General features: G+C 39.8%; 1 protein-coding gene across 1 annotated transcript; it reads left to right on the top strand.

Moving 5' to 3' along the window:
- Positions 1-241: 241 nt before the first annotated feature.
- LOC140838891 (uncharacterized) lies at positions 242-26,559 on the top strand. The gene is made up of 6 exons (XM_073205503.1): positions 242-400; positions 596-840; positions 932-1,094; positions 2,111-2,203; positions 25,083-25,170; positions 26,110-26,559. Exons 1-6 carry the CDS (start codon positions 252-254, stop codon positions 26,389-26,391), a joined length of 1,020 nt encoding a protein of 339 aa, XP_073061604.1. The 5' UTR covers positions 242-251; the 3' UTR covers positions 26,392-26,559.
- The last annotated feature ends 96 nt before the right edge of the window (positions 26,560-26,655 follow it).

The following is a 26,655-nucleotide window of genomic DNA, read 5'->3' as shown; positions in this document are numbered from 1 at the left end:
AGAAAACGAGTAGTGGACGTTTCAATATTTCAATTTTGAGAGGGTTGGGAAAAAATCGATATATAACAAAAATATGTTTTGTGATTCAATAAGACGCCAATAAAATATAAAAAATATATTTGTTATATTTTTTTAATCAAATAATCTATTTAAATGATATTTATTTTGATTTACATAGTTTTTAATATTTTTTCAAAATTTACAATTTATATGAATTTTCAAAAAAAAATTCACGCCTTACCGTTCCACAAATGTCCGCGACGGCATTGCGAACCATGCCTATCACCTTCAAATTTGGCCGTCATTGGATTCTCCAAAATCTGAACATGGCGTCGTTTCCTGCAAATTTCATCTACACAACGATATCCAAACGCCATTACCGAGTCTTTCTGATTCCATGGTAAGAAATTCATTCGATTTTTTTTCTTTTCTTATTTTCAATTGAAAATTGTAAGTAAAAATGTATCGCTTTTGGAGAAACTAATCTCCGTTTTTCTTTTTCTTCTTTTGAGACAATTAATCTTGCAACTTTTCGTGTGACTGATGGCTAATGATGTTATGAGGGTATTATTTGATTGAAGATTTAATCTTTTAGGGTAAAGAGGAACAGTTTCCTGTGCTGCGCAAAGGGCAGAGATTATTGTAGCTCATTCCCAGTTAAATACGTTCCGAATAAATGTTTAATAAGTGAAAATTTTGAACCCTCTTCTTTGGGTGTGAAGAACTTGGTGGAACGGGAGAAGCATGATAGCCTGGATATAAGTGTGCCTGGAGTATTATCTTCCAGTAATTCTCGCGGGAGGGTTCTGGATACTGGGCCCGAGAATCATGAATACCTACGTATTGCTAACATAAACTATTGTTTAAATTTGAGAACGGTTCAGTCAACCCAGTTGTGATTGAAATTTAACTAGTTTTGTGATGATTTTAGAGGTGGAAGAAGATAAAGAGGACGACTTCATTGCTGTGAATGATGGATTTACCGAAGATGTTGAGGACATGGTTGAGGATTATAGTAACTTACGTCAAGGAATTCAAGCTGGTCAAAGTCAGCAAGATGTTGAGAAGTCGGCCATTGAGTTACTTGCTTCCAGGTTTTAACTTGATATACTTTGAAGTTTGAACTCTTTTCTAATTTGGGTACCTACTACCTTGTCAGTTCAAACTATCAACAAATTCATCTCGATCTACATTATGTTTTTATGCTTGATGAGAAATCCTGAATAGCATTATGTGCTGTGAGCACAGGCCGCCACAGAATTTTATGTAGCTCACTTGGCAGCTGGTCTACTGGTAAATGTAACCTTGAACAAGCAGAAACTGGTGCAATTGATTTCACAACTAGAAATGTAGGTACTGTATGCTGTGATAAGCTGGAGCAATAAATCCTGTAATGAATAGGGCATCATTCACAAACCAAATTTTGATTCTTACTTAGTCTTGAATTTGTGAAAGCCTCTCTGTTCAATATTTCCAGGAATAATAGTTACCTTCACTTGAAATAATTAATGGCTGAAGTGGACCCTATTGTAAATTTGGTGCATGTAGTTGTGCTATACAACATAAACAAGATTGCATTTGCAGCTGGGATGGTGAGGCCTAACTTTGAAATGCTTCAGTCCCTAATGATGACTCAAAATGGCTTGAACAGGGGATTCCAGTGGATTGTGAATGACATTATTTTGTTCCCTTTTTCATTGTGATAATGTGGCCACTGAAGAGAGTCCCTGGACAAGCTCATTGAGACATTACAGTTTATTGGTTTAGACTTGGGAGTTCTCATGCGGTTGTTCTTGCATTGAGAGTGAATCCCCATTTAAGGTTCAATTTAGGTGATGCTAGGGCCTAGTTGTTAACTAATCCTTCAAGATTCCCACTCATAATTAATGTAATCAATACAAAGATTATGATGATAAATCTTCATTTTGTGGACATCTTTGTGATGGCTGTATAATGAACCTTGTGATTATTTTACCACCAAACTTTTCTGTTAAGAGTAATTATATGAGATTAAAAGACTTGTGATGCTCAATCAAAGTCATTTTTGACAATGATTTTTCTTATATGCGTATGGCAGTTTTATGTAACGATAAATGCTGTATTCTTACAGAGCATTTACCGCCCTGGAGCTGAAAAAGAAACTACAGAGAAAAAGATTTCCTCTTGAAATTGTTGATGCATTGATAGTGGACTTTCAGAGCAGGTGCTTAGCCTAATTCCATAACTTCTTCAAGAAAGAAAAAAAATTCACTAATAGTTTGGCATAATGTTGTGTGTTTTCTTGATTGCTCGCAAGCGCATGACGTCAAGTTATCGTAAAATGTATTTTTAGTACAAGTGTCGATCCCACGAGGAGTATGTATATAAACGTATATCAGTGCTTGTGATTAAAATAGTCTCGACTTTATTTAGAATAATCAATTAAAAGATTTGTTTATAAGAATAACTAAATTGAAAATGGATTTAAATGTAACACCAAATTGTAGCAAATAACAATGGAATAAAAGATCTAGAGGTTCGATTTCACGCAACCGTCCACCATGTGTAATTTCTTGTAGCTATGTTATAAAAATCTTTCTTATTCATTAGCCAAGAATCCTATAATTATCTACTCCCTCTCCCGAGTGTTAAGTAGATAATAGTTATCTAAAAATGGACTGCGACGTCCCCATCAACAATTTACAATTAAATAACACATCAAGCACTAGATTCTCTATGGGCTTCAATAGCATTATAGGCCCTCCCGAACTTTATAAATACCATTGACGTATTTTTCCCCTTTCTTGTTTATAATTTCCTGTTCCGAGTGATAAATTGTAAATATATAAATCATTCAAGTTATGGCTAATAAATTGAAAGCATTAAGATTAGAACAATACAAATGAACAATATGAAGAACTTAAATAGCTTAGTTCAGAAGTTCTAACACATGGTTTCTAGTTTCGTTCCATATTTCCTCTAGAAATAAAAATTAGTTCATAATAACACAAGTAAACCAACAAAACATGGTTCTAAAACAAGACATATCAAATGAAAAACAAAAGAAAGAAGAACTTAGAACAAGAGTTTGAAGTGCTGATTCCGTCCTCGGAGTTGTGCAAAAGATTCCCCAAAAACTTGATGAACTTGTGTCTTCAATCTTCTAGCAGCAGCCTCTTTCCTTGGCTCCTCAATACCCTAGATGGTAAAAATTTGTTGTATTTTATAGTCAAAGAAAGAAGAACTTAGAACAAGAGTTTGAAGTGCTGATTCCGTCCTCGGAGTTGTGCAAAAGATTCCCCAAAAACTTGATGAACTTGTGTCTTCAATCTTCTAGCAGCAGCCTCTTTCCTTGGCTCCTCAATACCCTAGATGGTAAAAATTTGTTGTATTTTATAGTCAAAGACAAGCCCTAATTCGCAGCACAATCAAATCTTGGACTTCCATGCGCAGCACACCAAAATACAGATTTTGTAAAGGGCCTAAAACTTCTTGCTTTAAAATTTGCGGAAAATTAAAAATTTTCTTTTTAAAAGAACTTAAATGGCCTCCTTCATAAAATCAACTGGTGAATCAAGTTCAATGTTTCAAAAAAGTTGCAGCGGAAGAAAATAATTGTTTGCCAACAATAACAATTTAAAAAAATATCCAATGACTGATAAAAATTTGTTTGCGGAATAAAATAAACACTGCTGCACTGAGTCCTCGGGTGCCACTACTGCCGACCCAAGCTGGCTCACTGGTCCCCGCCCTCGGCCCTGACCTCATCAGTACCTACAACAATCAAGTCTAGTGAGCCTAAAGACTCAGCATGCATATATCGCAGGTAACGAGTAAAATCTGAGTAAAAATATGCATGGGGTAAAATATCATGCCATGTGACATGCTGAAAATAATCTGTACTGAGCAATTATAATACGTGCATGCTGAGTGATAATCACGGTGAAAATAATTGCTCCTTGGAGCCTGCACTGAAATAATTGATAAAACTTTTCCGTTGAGATTATGTTTTACGCCTGTGGCCACTGCACTAAGCTGAACTGATCGGTAACTGACTACCGGGGAGCCTGGAACTGAGCTGGCGGTCACTGAAGACTCGATGGTACCAACCTGAACTGAGCGGTCACTGAAGACCCGATGGTACCAACCTGAACTGAGCGGTCACTGGCGACCGTATAAATAATAATAATGCTCTCACATAGTGAATGAACCATAAGCCATATCGCATAAATCTAAAAAATAATCATTTTTCTGTTTTCATGCACGTAAAATAATTAACTGACGATAATGAAAATATCCTGAAATTTTACCAACTGGAATGGATCGTCCCCAGGCTCGCTGCAACCTAAAAATGCCATGAAAATATGCAATGGATTTTTCTTAGGCAAATTTATGCAATTAAATTTCTAAAATGCGACAACTACGTCTAACGACCTCGTATTTAATCATGACTTTAAACCAACCCGAACCAACACTGAACCAACGTGACGTCATGATTAAAATACGTTTAAAATTATGAATTTATGCTCCTAAAATTATGAGGGTCGAAATCTAGGTGAAATGGAGGCCAAAACATGAAACGCTCTTTCGAGAGTCAATTTGGCACATCGCACCGTAAATTCTCGAACGACCTCAAAAATGATCCGAATTACGAACGGTCGAAAACATGACCTTCCTAACTCAATGGGGCACTGTCCAGTCCAAGGCCATAGGCTAAAAGCCAACCAAGAACTCGAACAAGCCTCCTAATCGACACAGCAAGTTGCTGTAATTTCCAGCAGCTCTGCAAGTGTAGTGTCTTGCTTTGATCGATGTCTTGCGTCGATCCAGTGGCCATTTGGTTGACCATGGCACGATCTAGACATGTAGGGGCATGGTATGAACCGTGGCTATGGGCTATAGGCCAACCAAGATTCACACCAAGCAACCCAAAACCGAAATGCATGTGCTGTACAATGAAGGGCCGAGAAGGGGAGTGTGGGCTTGTTCTTGTTTCGTGGGTTATCTTGCGTCGTTCCAGTGGCCATTAATTTACCGTGGCACGACCTAGACATCTTGGGGTGTGGTATGGACCGTGGCTAAGGGCACAAGGCCGAACCAGATCCACACCAAGCCACAAAAACGAAATGCAAACCTGCTGTCAAAACTCAAGAGCCGAGAAAGGGGAGGGGCTGCTGTCATGTTTTTATTTAAAACCGAGGAGCCATGGACCAAGCCACCAAAAGGGTGACTTAATCACGTCTTAGACATGCTAGGGAAGTGATCTAACCATGGCTATAGGCCCCTGGGGCAGCCAAGATCAGATCTCTTCCCATGACAGCAAAACTGAAATTTTCGAAGAGCAAAAATGGCAGCAAGGGGAAGCTGCTGTTATCTCGATTTCTAGGCATCATGGGGGCTGAAAGACTGGACCAAAGTGGTCTTAATACATCCTACTACATGCCTAGATGCAGCCTTGGAAGCCTGGAGTCGAACCATTCCCTGAAACTCACAAACCAACAGAAAACGTGAAGGGCACAAGAACAAAATCTGCACAGAATTTTTTTAATGATGTTGCTGTCAAATAAAAATCGGTTTCATGCTGTAAAATCGTGACTATGAGATGCTATAAAAATACTATAGGACTTGATTGAGGTTTGGAAAAGAACATAGACATGCCTTGGTTTCGTTTTAATGAACAACGAAATGAAGAGACGACGACGCGGCACGGAGACGGAGTGGCTTCTCTTGCTCTCTTTAGTTCTCGGTTTTCTCCCTTATTCCCTAGATGTTGCTCACGTTTTTTTCTACTGAAAATGGACTGGATTTCGGTGGGGAGGGAGTGTGAATGAGTTGTTATGGGAGTGAGGGAATGGTTGCAAATATAGTGGACACAATGCAAGACTTGGTCTCCAACTTTCAAAATTTGAATTTTTGTTGTTTGATAACAAATCTTCTTGGGTGGTTCTAGAGTATGTTGACCGATTCTCCATGCAAACTTAGACTAGGATAAGCTTTCTAATTAATTAAATGCTATTAAACAAATGGGAGGGATTATCCTACTAATTAATTACCAAGAAAGGGTGATGTGTTGGCAATTAATTGTTGCATCTCCAAGGGGTGGCCGATTCTTGCAATTAAAAATGAAGGGGAATGTTAAATACTTAGTAAATCACTAACATTTAAAAGCCTCACTAATCTTTTAATTAATTTAGTGAACTAATTCCTTAATTAAGAACTTAAATGAACTAATTTTTCTACTCACCTCATATAATTAAAATAAATCCTCAAACCTCCTTTTTAACTTAAATTAACTTACTTGCTAGCTAAAATAAATTCTGGAAATATTTTCTGAAATCTTAAATTTATCTCTAAACTCCAACTCCGGTCCGGCCTCACTGAAATAACTGCAATGCTGAAAATCAACTACTGAACTGAATAAATAAATAATTAACTTCAAATAAATGCATACAAAAAATAATCATGCAATGAAGTTAATTAAATTTAAAAATCTAGAATTATGCATGGTTTATACGTCTACTGATTTTACAGGTTCTACAATCCTTCCCCCCTTAAAAGAAATTTCGTCCTCGAAATTAGAACTCACCGAATAACTCGGGGTAACGCTCTCTCATCTCCGGCTCAGACTCCCACGTAGCTTCCTCCTCTGAATGGTTGAGCCATTTGACTTTGACTCGCTTAACCAGCTTGTTCCGAAGCTTCTTCTCCTATCTGTCTAGGATCTGCACGGGTCTCTCCTCATAAGATAAGTTCGGAGCAAGCTGCAACGGCTCAAAATTCAGCACATGCGAAGGGTTCGCCATGTACTTTCTCAGCATGGAGACGTGAAAGACATTGTGTACTCCGGCCAGATTCGGCGGAAGAGCCACATGATACGCTAGCGTCCCAACTCTGTCGAGGATCTCAAACGGTCCAATAAATCTCGGACTGAGCTTTCCTTTCTTTCCGAACCTCATGACACCCTTCATAGGTGCCACTTTCACGAAGACATGGTCGCCTACTGCAAACTGTAAGTCCCTCCTCCGCTGATCGGCATAACTCTTCTGCCGGCTCTGAGCAGTCCTCATCCTATCACGGATCTTGGCTACTACCTCTGCTGCCTGCTGAACAATCTCTGGACCCAACTCTGCTCTCTCTCCTACTTCATCCCAATGAACAGGAGATCGACACTTGCGTCCATACAGCGCTTCATACGGAGCCATACCTATAGACGACTGGAAACTGTTGTTGTAGGTGAACTCAACCAATGGCAAGTTCGACTCCCAACTCCCGGAGAAATCAATGACGCAAGCACGAAGAAGATCCTCCAAAATCTGAATAACTCGCTCCGACTGCCCATCTGTCTGCGGATGGAAAGCTGTGCTAAACAGCAACTTCGTACCCAAAGTCGAATGCAAACTCTTCCAAAATGAGGAAGTGAATCTAGGGTCTCTGTCAGATACGATCGACACTGGAATACCATGAAGTCGGACTATCTCCCGGTTATACAGCTCTGCATACTGAACCATAGTGAAAGTCGTCTTAATAGGCAAGAAGTGCGCTGATTTGGTAAGACGATCTACAATCACCCAAATGGCATTCGATCCTCTGGCTGATCTCGGCAAACCGGTCACAAAATCCATGGTGACGTTCTCCCACTTCCACTCAGGAATAGGAAGAGGCTTGAGCAAACCTGCTGGTCTCTGATGCTCGGCCTTCACTAACTGACAAGTCAGGCACTCAGATACAAAACGCCTGATGTCCTTCTTCATCCCTGGCCACCAATACAATAGCTGCAGATCTTTGTACATCTTTGTACTCCCAGGGTGAATGGAGTACGGGGACGTATGGGCCTCCGATAAGATGTCTGCTCGGATAGAATCACTGCTAGGAACCCATATTCTATCTCGGTATCTCACAATACCGTCGCCGACTGAGTACAAAACACTACCCTTGGATTCATCTCTCTTCTTCCACTGTGCCAACTGCTCATCTGCGGCCTGACCACTGCGAATACGGTCCAGAAGAGTAGACCGAATGGTCAAGGTAGATAAACGAGGAACTCTACCTCGAGGATAAGTCTCAAGACCGAACCTCTGCATCTCAATCTGAAGAGGTGTCTGCATCGTCAAATGAGCCATCACTGCGACTTTTCTGCTCAAAGCATCCGCAACTACATTAGCTTTACCCGGGTGGTAGCTAATGTCACAATCATAGTCTTTCACAAGCTCCAACCAACGCCTCTGACGGATGTTCAGTTCCTTCTGTGTAAAGAAATACTTGAGGCTCTTGTGGTCGGTAAAGATCTGGCATTTCTCTCCATACAGATAGTGCCTCCAAATCTTCAAAGCAAAAACTACGGCTGCTAACTCCAGATCATGGGTGGGGTAGTTCTTCTCGTGGATTTTCAGCTGTCGAGAAGCATATGCTATCACTCTCCCATGCTGCATCAATACTGCGCCAAGACCGAGCTTCGAAGCATCGGTATAAAGAACGAACTCGCCGGGTCCTGACGGTGTGGCCAAAACTGGTGCTGAAATAAGAGCTTGCTTCAAAGTATCGAAGCTCTTCTGGCACTCATCGCTCCACACAAACTTCAAATTCTTCTTTGTCAGTGCTGTGAGTGGAACGGCAATGGATGAGAATCCCTGAATGAACTTCCTGTAATATCCTGCCATCCCAAGAAAACTGCGGATCTCGGATGCATTCTGATGCACAACCCAATCTCTGACTGCTGCAACTTTTGCGGGGTCTACCTCGATGCCACTGCTGGAGACGATGTGGCCTAGGAACGCCACCTTTTCTAACCAGAATTCGCATTTACTGAACTTCGCGAATAGTTTGTGCTTCTGCAATGTCTGCAACACTGTGGTCAGATGCCTGCTGTGCTCCTCCCGACTCTTGGAGTAGACGAGTATGTCATCTATGAACACTATCACAAACTGGTCGAGGTATGGCTGAAATACGCGATTCATGAGATCCATGAAGATCGCTGACGCATTCGTCAGACCGAACGACATCACAAGGATCTCGTAGTGACCATAACGAGTCCTGAAAGCTGTCTTCGAGACATCAGCATCTCTCACTCTCAACTGATGATAACCAGAACGCAGATCAATCTTGGAGAAAATCGAAGCTCCCTGCAACTGGTCAAACAGATCCTCAATCCTCGGTAGTGGGTACTTGTTCTTAACTGTAACCCTGTTCAACTCCCGATAGTCAATGCAAAGCCTCATCGAGCCATCCTTCTTCTTAACAAACAAGACCGGCGCGCCCCATGGTGAAAAGCTCGGGCGAATGAACTCCTTGTCGAGAAGTTCCTGAATCTGCTTCTTAAGCTCTGCCATCTCTGTCGGTGCTAAACGGTACGTCGCTTTGGAGATCGGAGCCGTACCTGGCTTAAGCTCGATGGAAAACTCCACCTCTCTCTCGGGTGGCAAACCAGAGACGTCTTCGGGAAAAACGTCTAAGAAATCTCTGACAATCGGAACATCAGAGGCTGACTGGCTGGGTTCCTCGGGGACAGCTAAAAAGGTCGCTAGAAATGCTCGACACCCTCTATGCATGAGTTTCCTAGCCTGAACATATGGAATAATGCGCGGTAACGAAAAGTACCTGTCCGGCTCAAATAAGAACTGCTCCATTCCAGGCGGTCGGACAAGAACAGATCTCCGCTGGAAGTCTATCAACACTCTGTTCTTCAGTAGCCAATCCATCCCTAGGATGATGTCGAATTCCGGCATCGGTAGCAAAATCAGATCCGCATATACAAGCTTACCGTGCAGCTCAAGGTCTATATCTCGGATAACATTGGTGGCTGCCATCTCCTCGCCTGACGGCAACACTACTGAAAAGGCTATGTCTAGCCCAATGGTCTTGATCTTCAGAAAGTTTGCAAAGACCTCCGATATAAACGAGTGAGTGGCCCCTGAATCTATCAAGGCCTTGGTAGCTTTGCCGGCTATGAAAATTCTCCCTGAAAGTTCGGAATACTAAGCAGAACCCAATGATCACAAGAGCTAAGCTTATAGACATGCAAAGGTCAAAGTTCTTCTAACTAAGTCCCGAAAATATCACTAAGTAGAGCATGCAATCCTATCGTGGTTCTATGTTCAAATCTTACTCCCGATAGTCAAAACACGGAATTTCAATGATAACTTAAAGCTTAAAGGTACATGTCAATAACATGGTCTCAGGGTTGGTATCCGCGGCATGGAGAGCGAAAACTCAGCTCTGAGTAGGCAGATTCCTCTGCGGGCAATGTGGCAACATGTGGTCTGGACTGCCACACTTAAAACACTTTCCTGAGCCAGCCATACATGCTCCAGGATGGCGGCGAGAGCACCTCGGACAGACTGGGTACTCCTGAGTCCTCGGGGCTGGGCGTCCCCGCTGCTGTTGCTGCTGCTGCAGGTGGTGACCTCTGTTTCTAGGCGGCCCATGGAATGGCCTCTTATGTTGCTGCTGATGCTGATGAGGAGGAGGGCGGTGTGGTGCCTGGACTGGGCGCTTGCCCTGTCGGTCCCTCTCAATATCCCGCTGATCCTGTTCTGCGGCTAAGGCCTTGGAGACGGCAATCTCATAAGTGGCAGGGTCAGATACCCTAACATCCCGGCGCAAGATCGGCCGTAGTCCCACCAGAAAATGCATCAACTTTGCTCTGGCATCATTTGCTATCAGGGACACAAAGTGACAGCCCCTCTCGAACTTACGGATAAACTCCGTAACTGACATATCCCCTTGCCTCAGACTCATGAACTCTGTGGTCAGTCTGGTGCGAACCTCCTCACCAAAATACTTGGAGTAGAAAACCTCCGTGAATCGGGTCCAAGAAAGTGTAGCCAAAGTCAAGGCTACTGACGCTCCTTCCCACCATAAGCGGGCGTCTCCAGTAAATAAATAGGTCGCACATCGAACTCGGTCGGCGTCTCCCAGCTCCATGAAATCAAAGATAACCTCGAGGGACTTGATCCATCCCTCGGCAACCATGGGGTCAGATGTCCCGGAGAATTCCTTTGGGCGCATCTTCATAAATCGCTCATAGACGGCCTCGGGCCCTGTCGGCCTAGTCACCACAGCATTGTTCCTCGCAAACTGTGCGAAGAACTAAGTCATCCCAGCTAACATCTGGGCATTCATGTCCGGTGGGGGCGGTGGAGGAGGTGGAGGAGGAGGAGGAGGTGTCTGCCTCTCTTGTCTCTGATCATCGTCCTCGCGACGGTGCTCGTCACCACCTCTCGGGCGTCCAACTTGGCGTCTAGGGGGCATACTGTTCCATACATAACCCGTACGTAACTAACATGCATAATTCCATAATTTATTATAACTGAATACTGAATGTCTGGAAGCATGCTGACAAAATAAATTCATGCTTTAAATAATTGCTGAACAAAATGCTGAACTGAAAACTTACATACCGAAGACGTGGCTTCGTGAGCTTCTCGCAGTCAGTAGTAGTGAAACCCTATACAGAACCACCGCTCTGATACCAATTGTAAAGGGCCTAAAACTTCTTGCTTTAAAATTTGCGGAAAATTAAAAATTTTCTTTTTAAAAGAACTTAAATGGCCTCATTCATAAAATCAACTGGTGAATCAAGTTCAATGTTTCAAAAAGGTTGCAGCGGAAGAAAATAATTGTTTGCCAACAATAACAATTTAAAAAAATATCCAATGACTGATAAAAATTTGTTTGCGGAATAAAATAAACACTGCTGCACTGAGGTCCTCAGGTGCCACTACTGCCGACCCAAGCTGGCTCACTGGTCCCCGCCCTCGGCCCTGACCTCATCAGTACCTACAACAATCAAGTCTAGTAAGCCTAAAGACTCAGCATGCATATATCGCAGGTAACGAGTAAAATCTGAGTAAAAATATGCATGGGGTAAAATATCATGCCATGTGACATGCTGAAAATAATCTGTACTGAGCAATTATAATACGTGCATGCTGAGTGATAATCACGGTGAAAATAATTGCTCCTTGGAGCCTGCACTGAAATAATTGTTAAAACTTTTCCGTTGAGATTGTGTTTTACGCCTGTGGCCACTGCACTAAGCTGAACTGATCGATAACTGACTACCGGGGAGCCTGGAACTGAGCTGGCGGTCACTGAAGACCCGATGGTACCAACCTGAACTCAGCGGTCACTGAAGACCCGATGGTACCAACCTGAACTGAGCGGTCACTGGCGACCGTATAAATAATAATAATGCTCCCACATAGTGAATGAACCACAAGCCATATCGCATAAATCTCAAAAATAATCATTTTTCTGTTTTCATGCACGTAAAATAATTAACTGACGATAATGAAAATATCCTGAAATTTTACCAACTGGAATGGATCGTCCCCAGGCTCGCTGCAACCTAAAAATGCCATGAAAATATGCAATGGATTTTTCTTAGGCAAATTTATACAATTAAATTTCTAAAATGCGACAACTACGTCTAACGACCTCGTATTTAATCATGACTTTAAACCAACCCGAACCAACACTGAACCAACGTGACGTCATGATTAAAATACATTTAAAATTATGAATTTATGCTCCTAAAATTATGAGGGTCGAAATCTAGGTGAAATGGAGGCCAAAACATGAAACGCTCTTTCGAGAGTCAATTTGGCACATCGCACCGTAAATTCTCGAACGACCTCAAAAATGATCCGAATTACGAACGGTCGAAAACATGACCTTTCTAACTCAATGGGGCACTGTCCAGTCCAAGGCCATAGGCTAAAAGCCAACCAAGAACTCGAACAAGCCTCCTAATCGACACAGCAAGTTGCTGTAATTTCCAGCAGCTGTGCAAGTGTAGTGTCTTGCTTTGATCGATGTCTTGCGTCGATCCAGTGGCCATTTGGTTGACCATGGCACGATCTAGATATGTAGGAGCATGGTATGAACCGTGGCTATGGGCCATAGGCCAACCAAGATTCACACCAAGCAACCCAAAACCGAAATGCATGTGCTGTACAATGAAGGGCCGAGAAGGGGAGTGTGGGCTGTTCTTGTTTCGTGGGTTATCTTGCGTCGTTCCAGTGGCCATTAATTTACCGTGGCACGACCTAGACATCTTGGGGTGTGGTATGGACCGTGGCTAAGGGCACAAGGCCGAACCAGATCCACACCAAGCCACAAAAACGAAATGCAAACCTGCTGTCAAAACTCAAGAGCCGAGAAAGGGGAGGGGCTGCTGTCATGTTTTTATTTAAAACCGAGGAGCCATGGACCAAGCCACCAAAAGGGTGACTTAATCACGTCTTAGACATGCTAGGGAAGTGATCTAACCATGGCTATAGGCCCCTGGGGCAGCCAAGATCAGATCTCTTCCCATGACAGCAAAACTGAAATTTTCGAAGAGCAAAAATGGCAGCAAGGGGAAGCTGCTGTTATCTCGATTTCTAGGCATCATGGGGGCTGAAAGACTGGACCAAAGTGGTCTTAATACATCCTACTACATGCCTAGATGCAGCCTTGGAAGCCTGGAGTCGAACCATTCCCTGAAACTCACAAACCAACAGAAAACGTGAAGGGCACAAGAACAAAATCTGCACAGAATTTTTTTAATGATGTTGCTGTCAAATAAAAATCGGTTTCATGCTGTAAAATCGTGACTATGAGATGCTATAAAAATACTATAGGACTTGATTGAGGTTTGGAAAAGAACATAGACATGCCTTGGTTTCGTTTTAATGAACAACGAAATGAAGAGACGACGACGCGGCACGGAGACGGAGTGGCTTCTCTTGCTCTCTTTAGTTCTCGGTTTTCTCCCTTATTCCCTAGATGTTGCTCACGTTTTTTTCTACTGAAAATGGACTGGATTTCGGTGGGGAGGGAGTGTGAATGAGTTGTTATGGGAGTGAGGGAATGGTTGCAAATATAGTGGACACAATGCAAGACTTGGTCTCCAACTTTCACAATTTGAATTTTTGTTGTTTGATAACAAATCTTCTTGGGTGGTTCTAGAGTATGTTGACCGATTCTCCATGCAAACTTAGACTAGGATAAGCTTTCTAATTAATTAAATGGTATTAAACAAATGGGAGGGATTATCCTACTAATTAATTACCAAGAAAGGGTGATGTGTTGGCAATTAATTGTTGCATCTCCAAGGGGTGGCCGATTCTTGCAATTAAAAATGAAGGGGAATGTTAAATACTTAGTAAATCACTAACATTTAAAAGCCTCACTAATCTTTTAATTAATTTAGTGAACTAATTCCTTAATTAAGAACTTAAATGAACTAATTTTTCTACTCACCTCATATAATTAAAATAAATCCTCAAACCTCCTTTTTAACTTAAATTAACTTACTTGCTAGCTAAAATAAATTCTGGAAATATTTTCTGAAATCTTAAATTTATCTCTAAACTCCAACTCCGGTCCGGCCTCACTGAAATAACTGCAATGCTGAAAATCAACTACTGAACTGAATAAATAAATAATTAACTTCAAATAAATGCATAAAAAAAATAATCATGCAATGAAGTTAATTAAATTTAAAAATCTAGAATTATGCATGGCTTATACGTCTACTGATTTTACGGGTTCTACAGATTTTACGGGTTCTGTCTTGCAAGGACCGCGGGTGCGGTCAGGAAGTCATTGCGGGTGCGGTGCAGCTACTGGTGTGTGAGCGCGGGTGAGGTGCTTCACGGCGGGTGCGGTGTAAATATAAGCGCGGGTGTGCTGTAGCTTCTGTATTTTTTGCATCTTTTGTACTTTCCAATTCAACATTTTAATATTCCAAACTCTCATCCTAAGCTTCCAAACTACAACAACAAAACAACAACAAATAACATAAAACCTGCTCAAGAATCACAAAATTCCAAGTTAAATACAAGTAATAAAAATGCAATAAATTGCACTTATCAAACTCCCGCAAACTTAGGATTTTGCTAGTCCCGAGCAAAACAAAACAACACAAACAAACAAGTCATGGAATATTTTTAAAAGAACTTGGCCTCAAGATAATTTAACTAACTCTTCATGCATTCATTATTCAATATATGACAAGTCAAATCAATCCAACCAATTTTTCATCCAGATATAATCATGGAATCGGTTAATTTTCTAAACTTCTATTCTCTTCAACTCATTTTCAAAACATTCTCAATCGATTTCAATTTTTACAAACACAAATCAAGAGGTATTTTTCGGTAAAAATTGGGTTCAAAGAAATATTCATTCAAGAAAGGAGTTCCCAATAAATATTTGATGCAATGAGATGTGTGTAAAGTTGATCAAGATTCGTACTCAATGTAAGTGTTTATCGATTGTCCATAGGCTTGATTCTCCCAATCCCTCCTCACTAGTATATTGGAGAACTATGACTTGGTCAATAGGATTCACAATGCTTGTAATGTTTGGCCTTGACTCATGGCTACAAATGAAGATTATGAATTCAAATAAGGGAGTAAGTTGAATTTTTTTATCTCTTTTGCATGCTCTACTTTTTCTTTTATCTTCATTTTTTATTCATTTCATCTATTTTTCTCTCCTTTTTCTCCATCTTCTTCAATCAAACATCATTCATTTTTCTTTTCTTTTGTAGGAGAATTTCTATTTCTTTGATCCATTGAATTCTTACTCCCTTGAGAAGGTAAGAAATTAATGTATAAGATATTCAAAGGGGTGGTAAATGTGGGATATTTGAAAGGATATCGAATGGAGGTCTTTTACACATATTCACGTGTGACATTCGAATTCATAGGCTACAAAGAGGTGACAAATGATAGATTATTTTTATTTGGTGGCTCGAAAGCCTCAACCGTTCCAGAAATCACCTAAATCATTCCTAAATCATAGTTTGTCCGTATTTCGCCTCGAGTGTTGTTTGGATAGTTCTAGACAAAATCTCAATTCACCAACACAAAGTGCTCATACCATCAACACGATGTATGGTATCCCCCAGTCATGCATGATGAATACGAAGAATATCGGACCGAGGACGTTGATTATAATAATATTCTTCAGATTATATGCATTGAGGGAGCGGAGTGGCGAATGAGAGAAGATGCGCATTTAAGCTTAGCCAAATCAGATCTGACAAATGTTGCCAAAGATTAGTATTCCGTCATTTCGGCTAGGATTACGCCTACTGACCATACTACCACCGTCATCAAGGAGAGGGCAATCCTGACTTTTTGCATCATGACGGAAAAGACAATTGACTGTTTCAGAGCTCGATGTTAGATTATGCAAAAGGCAACTCTCTTAGTGGACTCCTCCACCCCTCTCTTATCACCGATCTATGCCAGAATGTGGGAGTGACTTGGACAGCAAATGAAGAGTTGTTAAAACCAAAGTCTGCCATTGTTTTAATTCAACCACATAGGTCACTGTCAGCTGAATAACATGATGCACGTCGAGCTCAGAGAGAATTCAAAGAAGAGCTGCAGAAAGACGTGCCAATGCTGCGGCCCCACCACCAAAACCGCAACCAAGAAATGTGCTAAATCGATTAACCCATATGGAAGAAGAGATTCGCCATCAACACCAAGACATGGACGAGTTTCGGTTTAGGACCGATACGTTCATGGGCTATATGATGGATTTCACGTTCGTTTGGGCTCAACAATTTCCATCAGCTTCCGCATCTGGTAATCCATTTCCACAACCTCCACAGTGGCCGCTTGCATACTACCCGCCGGAGTTCGACCTACCACCAGAAGGCGCAGATGATGAGGATGGCAATGACCACTGACGGTCGTTGCCCGAGGTATGTGTATTCCTCTGTCTTTCATGATCATTTACATCGAGAACGATGAACATATTTTAGCTTGGGGGAGATGTTTTTTATTTTATTTTGTGTGTTCATTTATTTAGTTTTATTTGAATGGTTTTTTTTTTTGCTTGTGAGTTTGTAGTGTTATAGTCATGAAATTTTTTCAAATGGTCAATGATGAACAAAATTTGTGTGTTGAGAAGAAAAGTCATGCATTTCATTCATGTTCTTCAATCAATTTGAAAATTTAGAGAACAATCATGAAATTTGGTAAGATTGAGGCTTATAATTTCTAAACAACTCTGTGATTTTCATTTGACATTGAAATAAATTTTTGCAAACACAAATCAAGAGGTCTTTTCAGTAAAAATTGGGTTCAAAGCAATATTCATTCAAGAAATGAGTACCCAATAAATATTTGATGCAATAAGGTGTGTGTAAAGTTGATCAAGATTCGTACTCAATGTAAGTGTTTATCTATTGTCCATAGGCTTCATCCTCCCAATCCCTCTCCACTAGTATATTGGACAATTATGACTTGGTCAATATGATTTCCAATGCTTGTAATGTTAGGTCTTGGCTCATGGCTACAAATGAAGATTAGGAATTCAAATAAAGGGGAAAGTTGAAATTTTTTTGTCTCTTTTGCATACTTCATTTTTTCTTTTATCTCTATTTTTTATTTATTTCATCTCTTTTTCTCCCATTTTTCTCCAACTTCTTCAATCAAACATCATTCATTTTTCTTTTCTTTTGTAGGAGAATTTCAATTTCTTTGATCATTTGAATTCTTACTCCCTTGAGAAGCTAAGAAATTAATGTATAAGATATTCAAAAAGGGTGGTAAATGTGGAATATTTGAAAGGATATCGAATGGGGGTCTTTTACACATATTCACGTGTGCCATTCGAATTCATATAGGCTGCAAAGAGGTGACAAATGATAAATTATTTTTATTTGGTGGCTCAAAAGGCTCAACCGTTCCAAAACTCACCTAAATCATTCCTTCATCATAGTTTGTCCGTATTTCGCCTCGAATGTTGTTTCGATAGTTCTAGACAAAATCTCAATTCACCAACATAAAGTTGAATCTAATCATCATGAAAAATGGTGTCTCAATGCATCAACCAAATACATATATATTCAAAAGAAAAGTGTTTGGCTTCCAAGAAATTTCAAGAACACAATTCTTTTCTCATATAGGCTCAAGAGGACTTCAAATGAATATTTATGAACAATATAAATAGGCCAAATAAAATCAAAGATTGCCTCAATCATATATGCGTTTGCAAAAATTTATTTCAATGTCAAATGAAAATCACAAAGTTTTTAGAAATTATAAGTCTCAAACTTACTAAATCTAATGATTGTTCTCTAAATTTTTCAAATTGATTGATGAACACGAATGTAATGCATGATCTTTCTTCTCAACACACAAATTTTGTTCATCATTGGCCATTTCAAAAAATTTCATGACTATGACACTACAAACTCACAAGCAAAAAATAACACTCAAATAAAACTAAATAAATGAACACACAAAATAAAATAAATAAAATCTCCCCCAAACTAAAATATGTGCATCGTCCTCGATGTAAATGATCATGAAAGAAAGAGGAATACACATATCTCGGGCAACGACCATCAGTGGTCATTGCCATCCTCATCATATGCGCCTTCTGGTCGTGGGTGGAACTCCGGCGGGTAGTATGCGGGCGGCCAATGTGGAGGTTGTGGAAATGGATTACCAGATGCGGAAGCTGATGGAAATTGTTGAGCCCAGACGGACGTGAAATCCATCATATAGCCCATGAACGTATCAGTCCTAAACCGAAACTCGTCCATATCTTGGCGTTGATGGCGCATCTCTTCTTCCAAATGGGTTAATTGATCTCGCACATTTCTTGGTTGCGGTTGTGGTTGTGGGGCCGGAGCATTGGCACGTCTTTCTGTAGCTCTTCTGTTGAATTCTCACTGAGCTCGACGTGTATCATATTGTTCAGCTGACAGTGACCTATGTGGTTGAATTAACACAATGGCAGACTTTGGTTTTAACAACTCTTCATTTGCTGTCCAAGTCACTCCGACATTCTGGCATAGATCGGTGATAAGAGAGGGGTGGAGGAGTCCACTAAGAGAGTTGCCTTTTGCATAATCTAACATCGAGCTATCTTTTCTGTCATGATGCAAAAAGTTAGGATTGCCCTCTCCTTGATGACAGTGGTAGTATGGTCAGTAGGTTTAAGCCTGGCCGAAATGAAGGAATACCAATCTTTGACAACATTTGTCTGATCTGATTTGGCTAGGCTTAAATGCACATCTTCTCTCATTCGCCACTCCGCTCCCTCAATGCATATAGTCTGAAGAATATTATTATAATCAACGTCCTCGGTCCGATATTCTTCATATTCATCATGCATGATTGGGGGGATACCATACATCGTGTTGATGGTATGAGCATCAAAAGCTACCATCTTTCCTCTCACCAAAACTATCAAATTCCTCTCACCAAAACTTTCAAATGATCATGCTTAACCTTAATGTTAGCATAAAATTCTCGTACCAAAGAAATGACCGCATCCTGTGGTTGCTTGCCAAAATCCTCCCAATGCCTAGCGGTAAGCATTAATCCGATCTCGGTTCGGGGGAAACTCGTGTCAAATCTCCTCTCTTTCACAATGCTTTTGTTCAACATTTTACCATAATTTTCCTCCGCTTTGTCGGCCCAGAACTTGTGTGCATCATAATTCGCGGATGAGGATGCACCCTTTGATTGTTTTTTTCTTGGGGGCATTTTGTGAAACACTTTCAAAGCAACAACTTCCCTTTCAATCCAATTCAATAAACTTGATGATTCTTTCGCTCTCCCAAACTTATTAATCACAATAACTACACCTCAACAATACACACACCAATCCAATCAACAATGTCAAGAATGTATTCCACTAAAATTGAATATTGATCTCACTTTTCTTCCATATAGCCAACACCATCAATGATTTCGAATTTCAATTTTCAAAGAAAATGTAGTATTGATTTGCTCACCTTGAGTGTTGAAATGTGTCTTGGAAGAAAAAAATTGAAGCTCCAAGCAATCCTTGGTGTAAAATTTTCGAGCCCCTTTTCAAACCCTAGGTAGTATTGGTGTTGATTTTGTGGAATGAAGATGGATATTGGATGAAATGAGTGAATGTATTATGTGTGGAGTGGGAAATGTGTGCTTGGATAGAAAATTTGAGTGTGGAATGTGTTTCGTGAGAAAGGATTTCGAAGTGAAGGAGAAGGCGGGGAAAAGTGTTCTTCGGTAATGTCCAATTTCTGCCCTTTTCAGTATTTAAAATCATCGACCGCGGGTGCGGTCCAGAATATACCGCAAGTGCGGTGTAGTCTTTGGAAAATTTTATGGCTTAGCATTTGTCGACCGCAGGCGCGCTCAATAAGGTACCGCGGGAGCGGTGCACTCTCTAGACAATTAGCGCGGATGCGGTACAAAATAGACTGCGAGGGCGATGATGATACTGGAATGGGTTGGATATCCTGTATTTTATATTTTTATGCACGTAATATAATTAAATAACATAATTAAATATCCTGTATTATTTTTACCAAATGGGTTGGATCGTTCCCAGGCTCGCTGCAATCTAATTCTAACATGAAAATATGCAAATGATTTTAACATGACCAACACATCGTAATTGAATCCAAAAACGAGACAATTATGTCCAATGACTTAGTATTTAACTATGACTTCTTACCAACCCGAACCAACATCGAACCATCGTTTAGCCATGATTAAAATACACTTAAAATGATGAAATAATGCTCCTAAAATTTCAGTACTCGAATTTTTGGTGAATGGAGGCCAAAAACATAAAACGCTCTTTCGAGAGTCATTTTGGCACCTTGCACCGTAAATTCTCGTACGACCTCTAAACTTAACCGAATCACGAACGGCAAAAACATGACCTTCCTAACTCGCTGAGGCAGTGTCCAGTCGAAGGCCATAGGCTAAAAGTCAACCAAGAACTCAAACGAGCCTCTGAACCGACGTACAGCTTGCTGTCACAAAAATACAGCAGCAGCGCTTGCGTTCTTTTGCGTTGTTTGCGAGGCTAATGGCCATTGGGGCTTGAACCACCGACCAGAGCCTCTTCCCTACATCTTAAGGGTTGGCCTGAACCATGGCTAAGGGCCCTAGGCCAGCCACAATCCAATCCATCACCCTTGACAACACACGCCTCAGCCGAGAGCACACCACCAGCGCGTGGGGTGTTTCGCTCGTTCTTGCTGTCACGAACCATTCCAGTGGCCATTTGATTGACCATGGCATGATCTAGACATCATGAGGTATTGTATGGACCATGGCTAAGGGCCCTAGGAATTAAATAAATTCTAGGAATGTTTTCTTAATATTAAATTTTATCTCAAAACTCCAACTCCAGTCCGGCCTCACTTAATTAACTGAAAAGATAACAACTAAACTACTGCATAAAATAATTAAATTTAAAGAAAAGAATTTAAATGCTCAGGCAATAAAATCATTTTAATTTAAATAATAGTAATTATGCATGACTTATACGTAGTCTGATTTACGGGTTCTACATCTTTCTAATGGATCTTCTAGTGTATGACATATACCAATCTCAGCAACACAAGAGTCAATTTTATCAATGCTTTTACAAGTTCTCATCTCGTTGTTACTTTTAATAGCTTTATAGATGTTGAATATCACATCTTCCGCACCAACTCTCAAGGTGAGTTCTCTTTTGTGTACATCTATCAATGCTTTTCCAGTGGCTAAAAAAGGTCGCCCAAAAAACAATGAAGTATCTTGATCTTCCTCCATATGAAGTATTATCAACCTTTACCAAAACATCTTCAACAATTCCACGAGAATAGGTGAGTGACCTATCTGCAAGTTGCAAAGTTATAGTGGTTGGTTTTACCTCCCCAAGCTTCAAGTCCCTATAAATAGAAAATGACATAAGATTAATACTCGCTCCAAGATCACATAAAGCTTTATTAACATGAGTATCCCCAATAATGCAAGGAATAGTAAAACTCCTTGGATCTTTTAGTTTTTGTAGTAGCTTCTTTTGGAGAATGGCGCTACACTTTTCGGTCAACTTCACTGTCTCGAACTCCTGCAACTTCCTCTTCTTTGACATCATATCTTTGATGAACTTTGCATAGTTTGATATTTGCTCCAAAGTATCAGCAAATGGAATGTTGATGTGAATCTTGTTGAAAATCTCCAAAAAATTTGCAAATTGATCATCAATAATCTTCTTCCTAAATCTCTGTGGGTATGGAAAAGTCGGTTTCAGTATAGGAATCCGTTCAACTTCAGTTTCAATCCGAGACTCCTCAACTTTTTTCTCCTTTCCATTTTCACACTCATGCTCTTCCACTCTCTTCTCATTTTCCTCATTCTCTTTGGATTTTTCAACCTTAAGCTCTCTTCCACTTCTCAAAGTTACAGGTTTGAATTGCTCATTTGGATTCACTTCAGGATTACTTGGGAATTGACCTCTATTTTGATCTATCAATGCATTAGCCAACTGTCTATCGGTCTCCCCAATGATTTCATTGTGGCACCCATATTTCTCATGTGAGTTTCCATGCCATCAAGACGAGATTCAGTCCTAGCCATCATTTTACTAGATTCAGCAACAAATGTCCCAACTAGATCGTCAAGTGAAGGCTTTCCTTTCCCCTTCGATGTATTGAACTCCAGTGGAGGATTTAACACATTCTTATTATTAGCATATGAAAAATTCTCATGATTTCTCAAACCAGGAGGATAAGTGTTGGGGAGGGTTACCTCGATATCTTCCGTAGCCACCAAAATTCCTATTGTCGATATAATGAGCCTCATCAGGAATATGTGGTTCTTCAATAACAACCGATGCATTTTCAACCTCTGTTGTACTAGCCTTATTCATAGCTGCAATTTGAGTTGTTAAAGCTGAAACTTGTGCGGTGAGTGATGTAATAGGATCTATGGCATAAACTCCAGCTGTCTTCTTTACTCCTGACCTCTCAGACGGCCACTGATAACTGTTAATGGTCATCTGTTCAAGCAAATCATATGCTTGATCAGGTGATTTGGCAAATATCGTGCCACCAACTGCTGCATCCACAGTGCCTCTTGTTTGTCCATTAAAACAATTCAATGTGTACCTAATCTTCAAACCATGGTTTGGACACCTCCTCAACAACTCCTTATATCGTTCTCATGCCTCATATAATTGCTCAAAGTAAGTCTGCCTAAAAGTACTTATCTCAATCTTCAACTGTGCAGACTTCGCAAGTGGAAATATTTAGCAAGGAACTTGGTTGCTAACTCCTGCCATGGGCCCATGTAGTGATATTCCCCAAAGAAAGCGATTGGAGTCATCCTCTTGCTTGGTCCCTAAGAGAAAAAAGAAACAAGCACAATCGAATTTTATCATTAGAAATACCATTTATTTTTACCGTGTCAGTGATTTCAAAGAATGTTCTGAGATGTAGATGAGGATCTGCAGTAGCGGCGCCCCCAAACTGGTTCTGTTGAACCATGTTTATCAACGCGGGCTTGAGCTCAAAGTTGTTTGCATTAAAAGTCCTTCGTGCTATGCCCGAATAATGAGCATTTAGTACCGGCCTAAAATGATAGCTGATGGGTATTGCAGGGGTGGATTTTCAGTATCTCTGTTGTCAGCCATTGCTTGAATCTCTTCTCTTCTCGCCTTTCTTAATCTTCTTCTGGTTCTTTCGATCTCAGGATCAAAGGTAAGCAAGCGAAGATTTTGCGATCTTCACATGAACTGTAAAACAAAGATAAGAAACAAATCAATGTTTAATGTAATACAATAAAAACAGCTCTAAATTAAAATCTAGACTAATTGGTAACAATACTAATATAAATTTAAAATAAACACTCCCCGACAACGGCACCAAAAACTTGTTGCGTGTTTTCTTGATTGCTCGTAAGCGCATGATGTCAAGTTATAGTAAAATTATTTTTGAGTACAAGTGTCAATCCCACGAGGAGTGTGTATATAGACGTATATCAGTGCTTGTGATTAAAATAGTTTCGACTTTATTTAGAATAATCAATTAAAAGATTTGTTTGCAAGAATAACTAAATTGAAAATGGATTTGAATGTAACACCAAATTGTAGCAAATAACAATGGAATAAAAGATCTAGAGGTTTGATTTCACGCAACCGTCCACCATGTGTAATTTCTTGTAGCTATGTTATAAAAATCTTTCTTATTCATTAGCCAAGAATCCTATAATTATCTACTCCCTCTCCCGAGTGTTAAGTAGATAATAGTTATCTAAAAATGGATTGTGACGTCCGCATCAACAATTTACAATTAAATAACACATCAAACACTAGATTCTCTATGGGCTTCAATAGCATTATAGGCCCTCCCGGACTCTATAAATACCATTGACGTATTTTTCCCCTTTCTTGTTTAAAATTTCTTCTTCCGAGTGATAAATTGTAAACATATAAATCATTCAAATTATGACCAATAAATTGAAAGCATTAAGATTAGAATAATACAAATGAACAATATGAAGAACTTAAATAGCTTAGTTCAGAAATTCCAACGCATGGTTTCTAGTTTTGTTCCATCTTTCCTCTAGAAATAAAAATTAGTTCATGATAACACAAGTAAACCAACAAAACATGGTTCTAAAACAAGACATATAAAATGAAAAACAAAAGAAAGAAGAACTCAGAACAAGAGTTTGAAGTGCTGATTCTGTCCCCGGAGTTATGCAAAAGATTCCCCAAAAACTTGATGAATTTGGGTCTTCAATCTTCTAGCGGCAGCCTCCACTCTTTCCTTGGTTCCCCAATACCCTAGATGGTAGGAATATGATGTATTTTATAGTCCAGACAAGCCATAATTCGCAGCACAATCAAATCTTTGACTTCCATGCATAGCACACCAAAATACAGATTTTCCGGATTCTGTCTTGCAAGGACCGCAGGTGCGGTCTGGAAGTCATCGCGGGTGCGGTGTAAATATAAGCGCGAGCGTGCTGTAGCTTCTGTACTTTTTGCATCTTTTGTACTTTCCAATTCAATATTTTAATACTTCAAACTCTCCTTCTAAGTTTCCAAACTACAATAACAAAAACAACAACAAATCGCATAAAACCTGCTCAAGAATCACAAAATTCCAAGTTAAATACAAGTAATAAAAGTGCAATAAATTGTCCTTATCACATAATCTGTTAATGGATTATTGGTGGTGTAATCTTACTTGTGCAAGCAACACTAGCAGGCCTTTTGTGAGATAAAGTAATTTTCTAAGAAAACCAAATAACTCACAGCTTAATCCGCTTGCACAAATATGGCTGATCCTTGACATTTACTATTTACTGAAGGGGTCTGATCAATGACTGCTTATATGCGGAAACATTTGCTCGCTCTAGATGGTCTTCCTCAAGCTGGGGTCCTCGGCGAATCAAACAGGTAAACTTATGTTGATACTATATTATGGATAGGTATCTATATTATATTATATCCATGAGAAATTTTTAATGTCGGCATGTGCCTCACGCAACTCCATCCTCTAAATTGCATCTTTGTTTTAATTTCCCTGTGGGGCAATCTTTTTTTGTGCAATTGTCCATGGTGTTTAGGTTAGGGGAAGATGATTTTTGTTTTGGGGAGAATGGAAGAAATAAAAGTGCCAGTGTTGCATTATTAAACTCTGAACTTTGTGTTGCTTTGCTAATGGAGTCCGTTCCTAACTGTATGATCAAACTTGAGGAGTTGCCCAATCCATCTGTAAAATAAATAGCAGAACATTGAGGAAAACTGCAAATGTCATTTGAATTAACAATTAGATTAAAAGAAGTTGGTACTCAAATTTATTTTCTTGGGCTACCACTTTTAACTTTGAATTGATTTCTTCGATTTTTAACTCATCAACCTTTTGGCACAGTAATCAAATATTTTCTTTTTACAACAAAATATTTAATAGCTACCTTTGAAAAGCAGTATTTCTTGGGCTTGGGATTATGGTTTTCGTAACCTTGCAGTGAAGTGTTGCATTAGATAGATTAAGATTGAGTGGCATAATGGCATTGGTATGTGTTAAAGTTAATGATACTGTGTTCATTTAGTTTAGTTATTACTCCCCTATGTTTTGCCTGTTGATGTCCACTTGAGGAACATGCTGCTTGAAACTGTATAAACACCATAGTAAGCTTTTGTTCCCGAGGATTCAATATTTTGAATTTTAAAATACCGAGATACTGGATTCATGGCTTATTCCATTTTTATATTATCCAGCCATTTTTTCTGTTCTAGTAAATTTATCCTTAAACTCAATCCCTAGAATTTATAACCTTGATTATTTAAGCAAGGGAACATTTTCCTATGATCGAATTGTAATTTCTCAACTAGGAACTATTCAAGAAAGGAGTGAATGATGTAGATGCAGAGAAGGCAATAAAACTAGTATTTGAAAATGATGGAACCAGTGAAGATCAAGATTCAGGGCTTGCAATGTCTAAACTATCTATAGACCAGCTTTTTGTTCAGGCCTCAAAGCAATGGATGCGGAGTCACGCCATACCTCGTGAAACACGAAAATCAAGAATCATCCGGTGGCTTCAATATCGTGGATATAGTTGGAGTGTTGTTAAATTTATCTTGAAGAAGTTGGAATCTGAGTGTCCTTCATAGAGTCCTCTATTTGTAAGCCACTTAATGTAGATGCACTAAAAAGTGATTCCACATTGAGTCAATATTTCATTGTTCTCTGTCTACCCGACGCAGTCGACCTTAAAAAGAACACAATTTTGGACGAAAATAACAGTTGTTTGAAGACTATTGGAAAAAAGGTCACTGTCATTTCTTGGGGACTAGACATCCAATGCAAAGCTAGAATAAATTTACATATTTCCCTTTGCGGTTAGTTCGACACCACCATTAGGATATTATTCCAAG

This window comes from Primulina eburnea, chromosome 8 (assembly GCF_022965805.1).
Source record: "Primulina eburnea isolate SZY01 chromosome 8, ASM2296580v1, whole genome shotgun sequence".
Classification (NCBI taxonomy): Eukaryota; Viridiplantae; Streptophyta; class Magnoliopsida; order Lamiales; family Gesneriaceae; genus Primulina; species Primulina eburnea.
Note: the sequence above shows the minus strand (reverse complement) of the source record. Positions and strands in the feature narration are given on the sequence as shown.

Coding starts and splice junctions, on each gene's coding strand:
- LOC140838891 (XM_073205503.1), top strand. CDS start 252: ATGTCCGCGACGGCATTGCGAACCATGCCTATCACCTTCAAATTTGGC. Junction 841..931: donor CGAGAATCATGAATACCTAC/GTATTGCTAACA, acceptor TGATGATTTTAG/AGGTGGAAGAAGATAAAGAG. Junction 25,171..26,109: donor GTCCTCGGCGAATCAAACAG/GTAAACTTATGT, acceptor TTTCTCAACTAG/GAACTATTCAAGAAAGGAGT.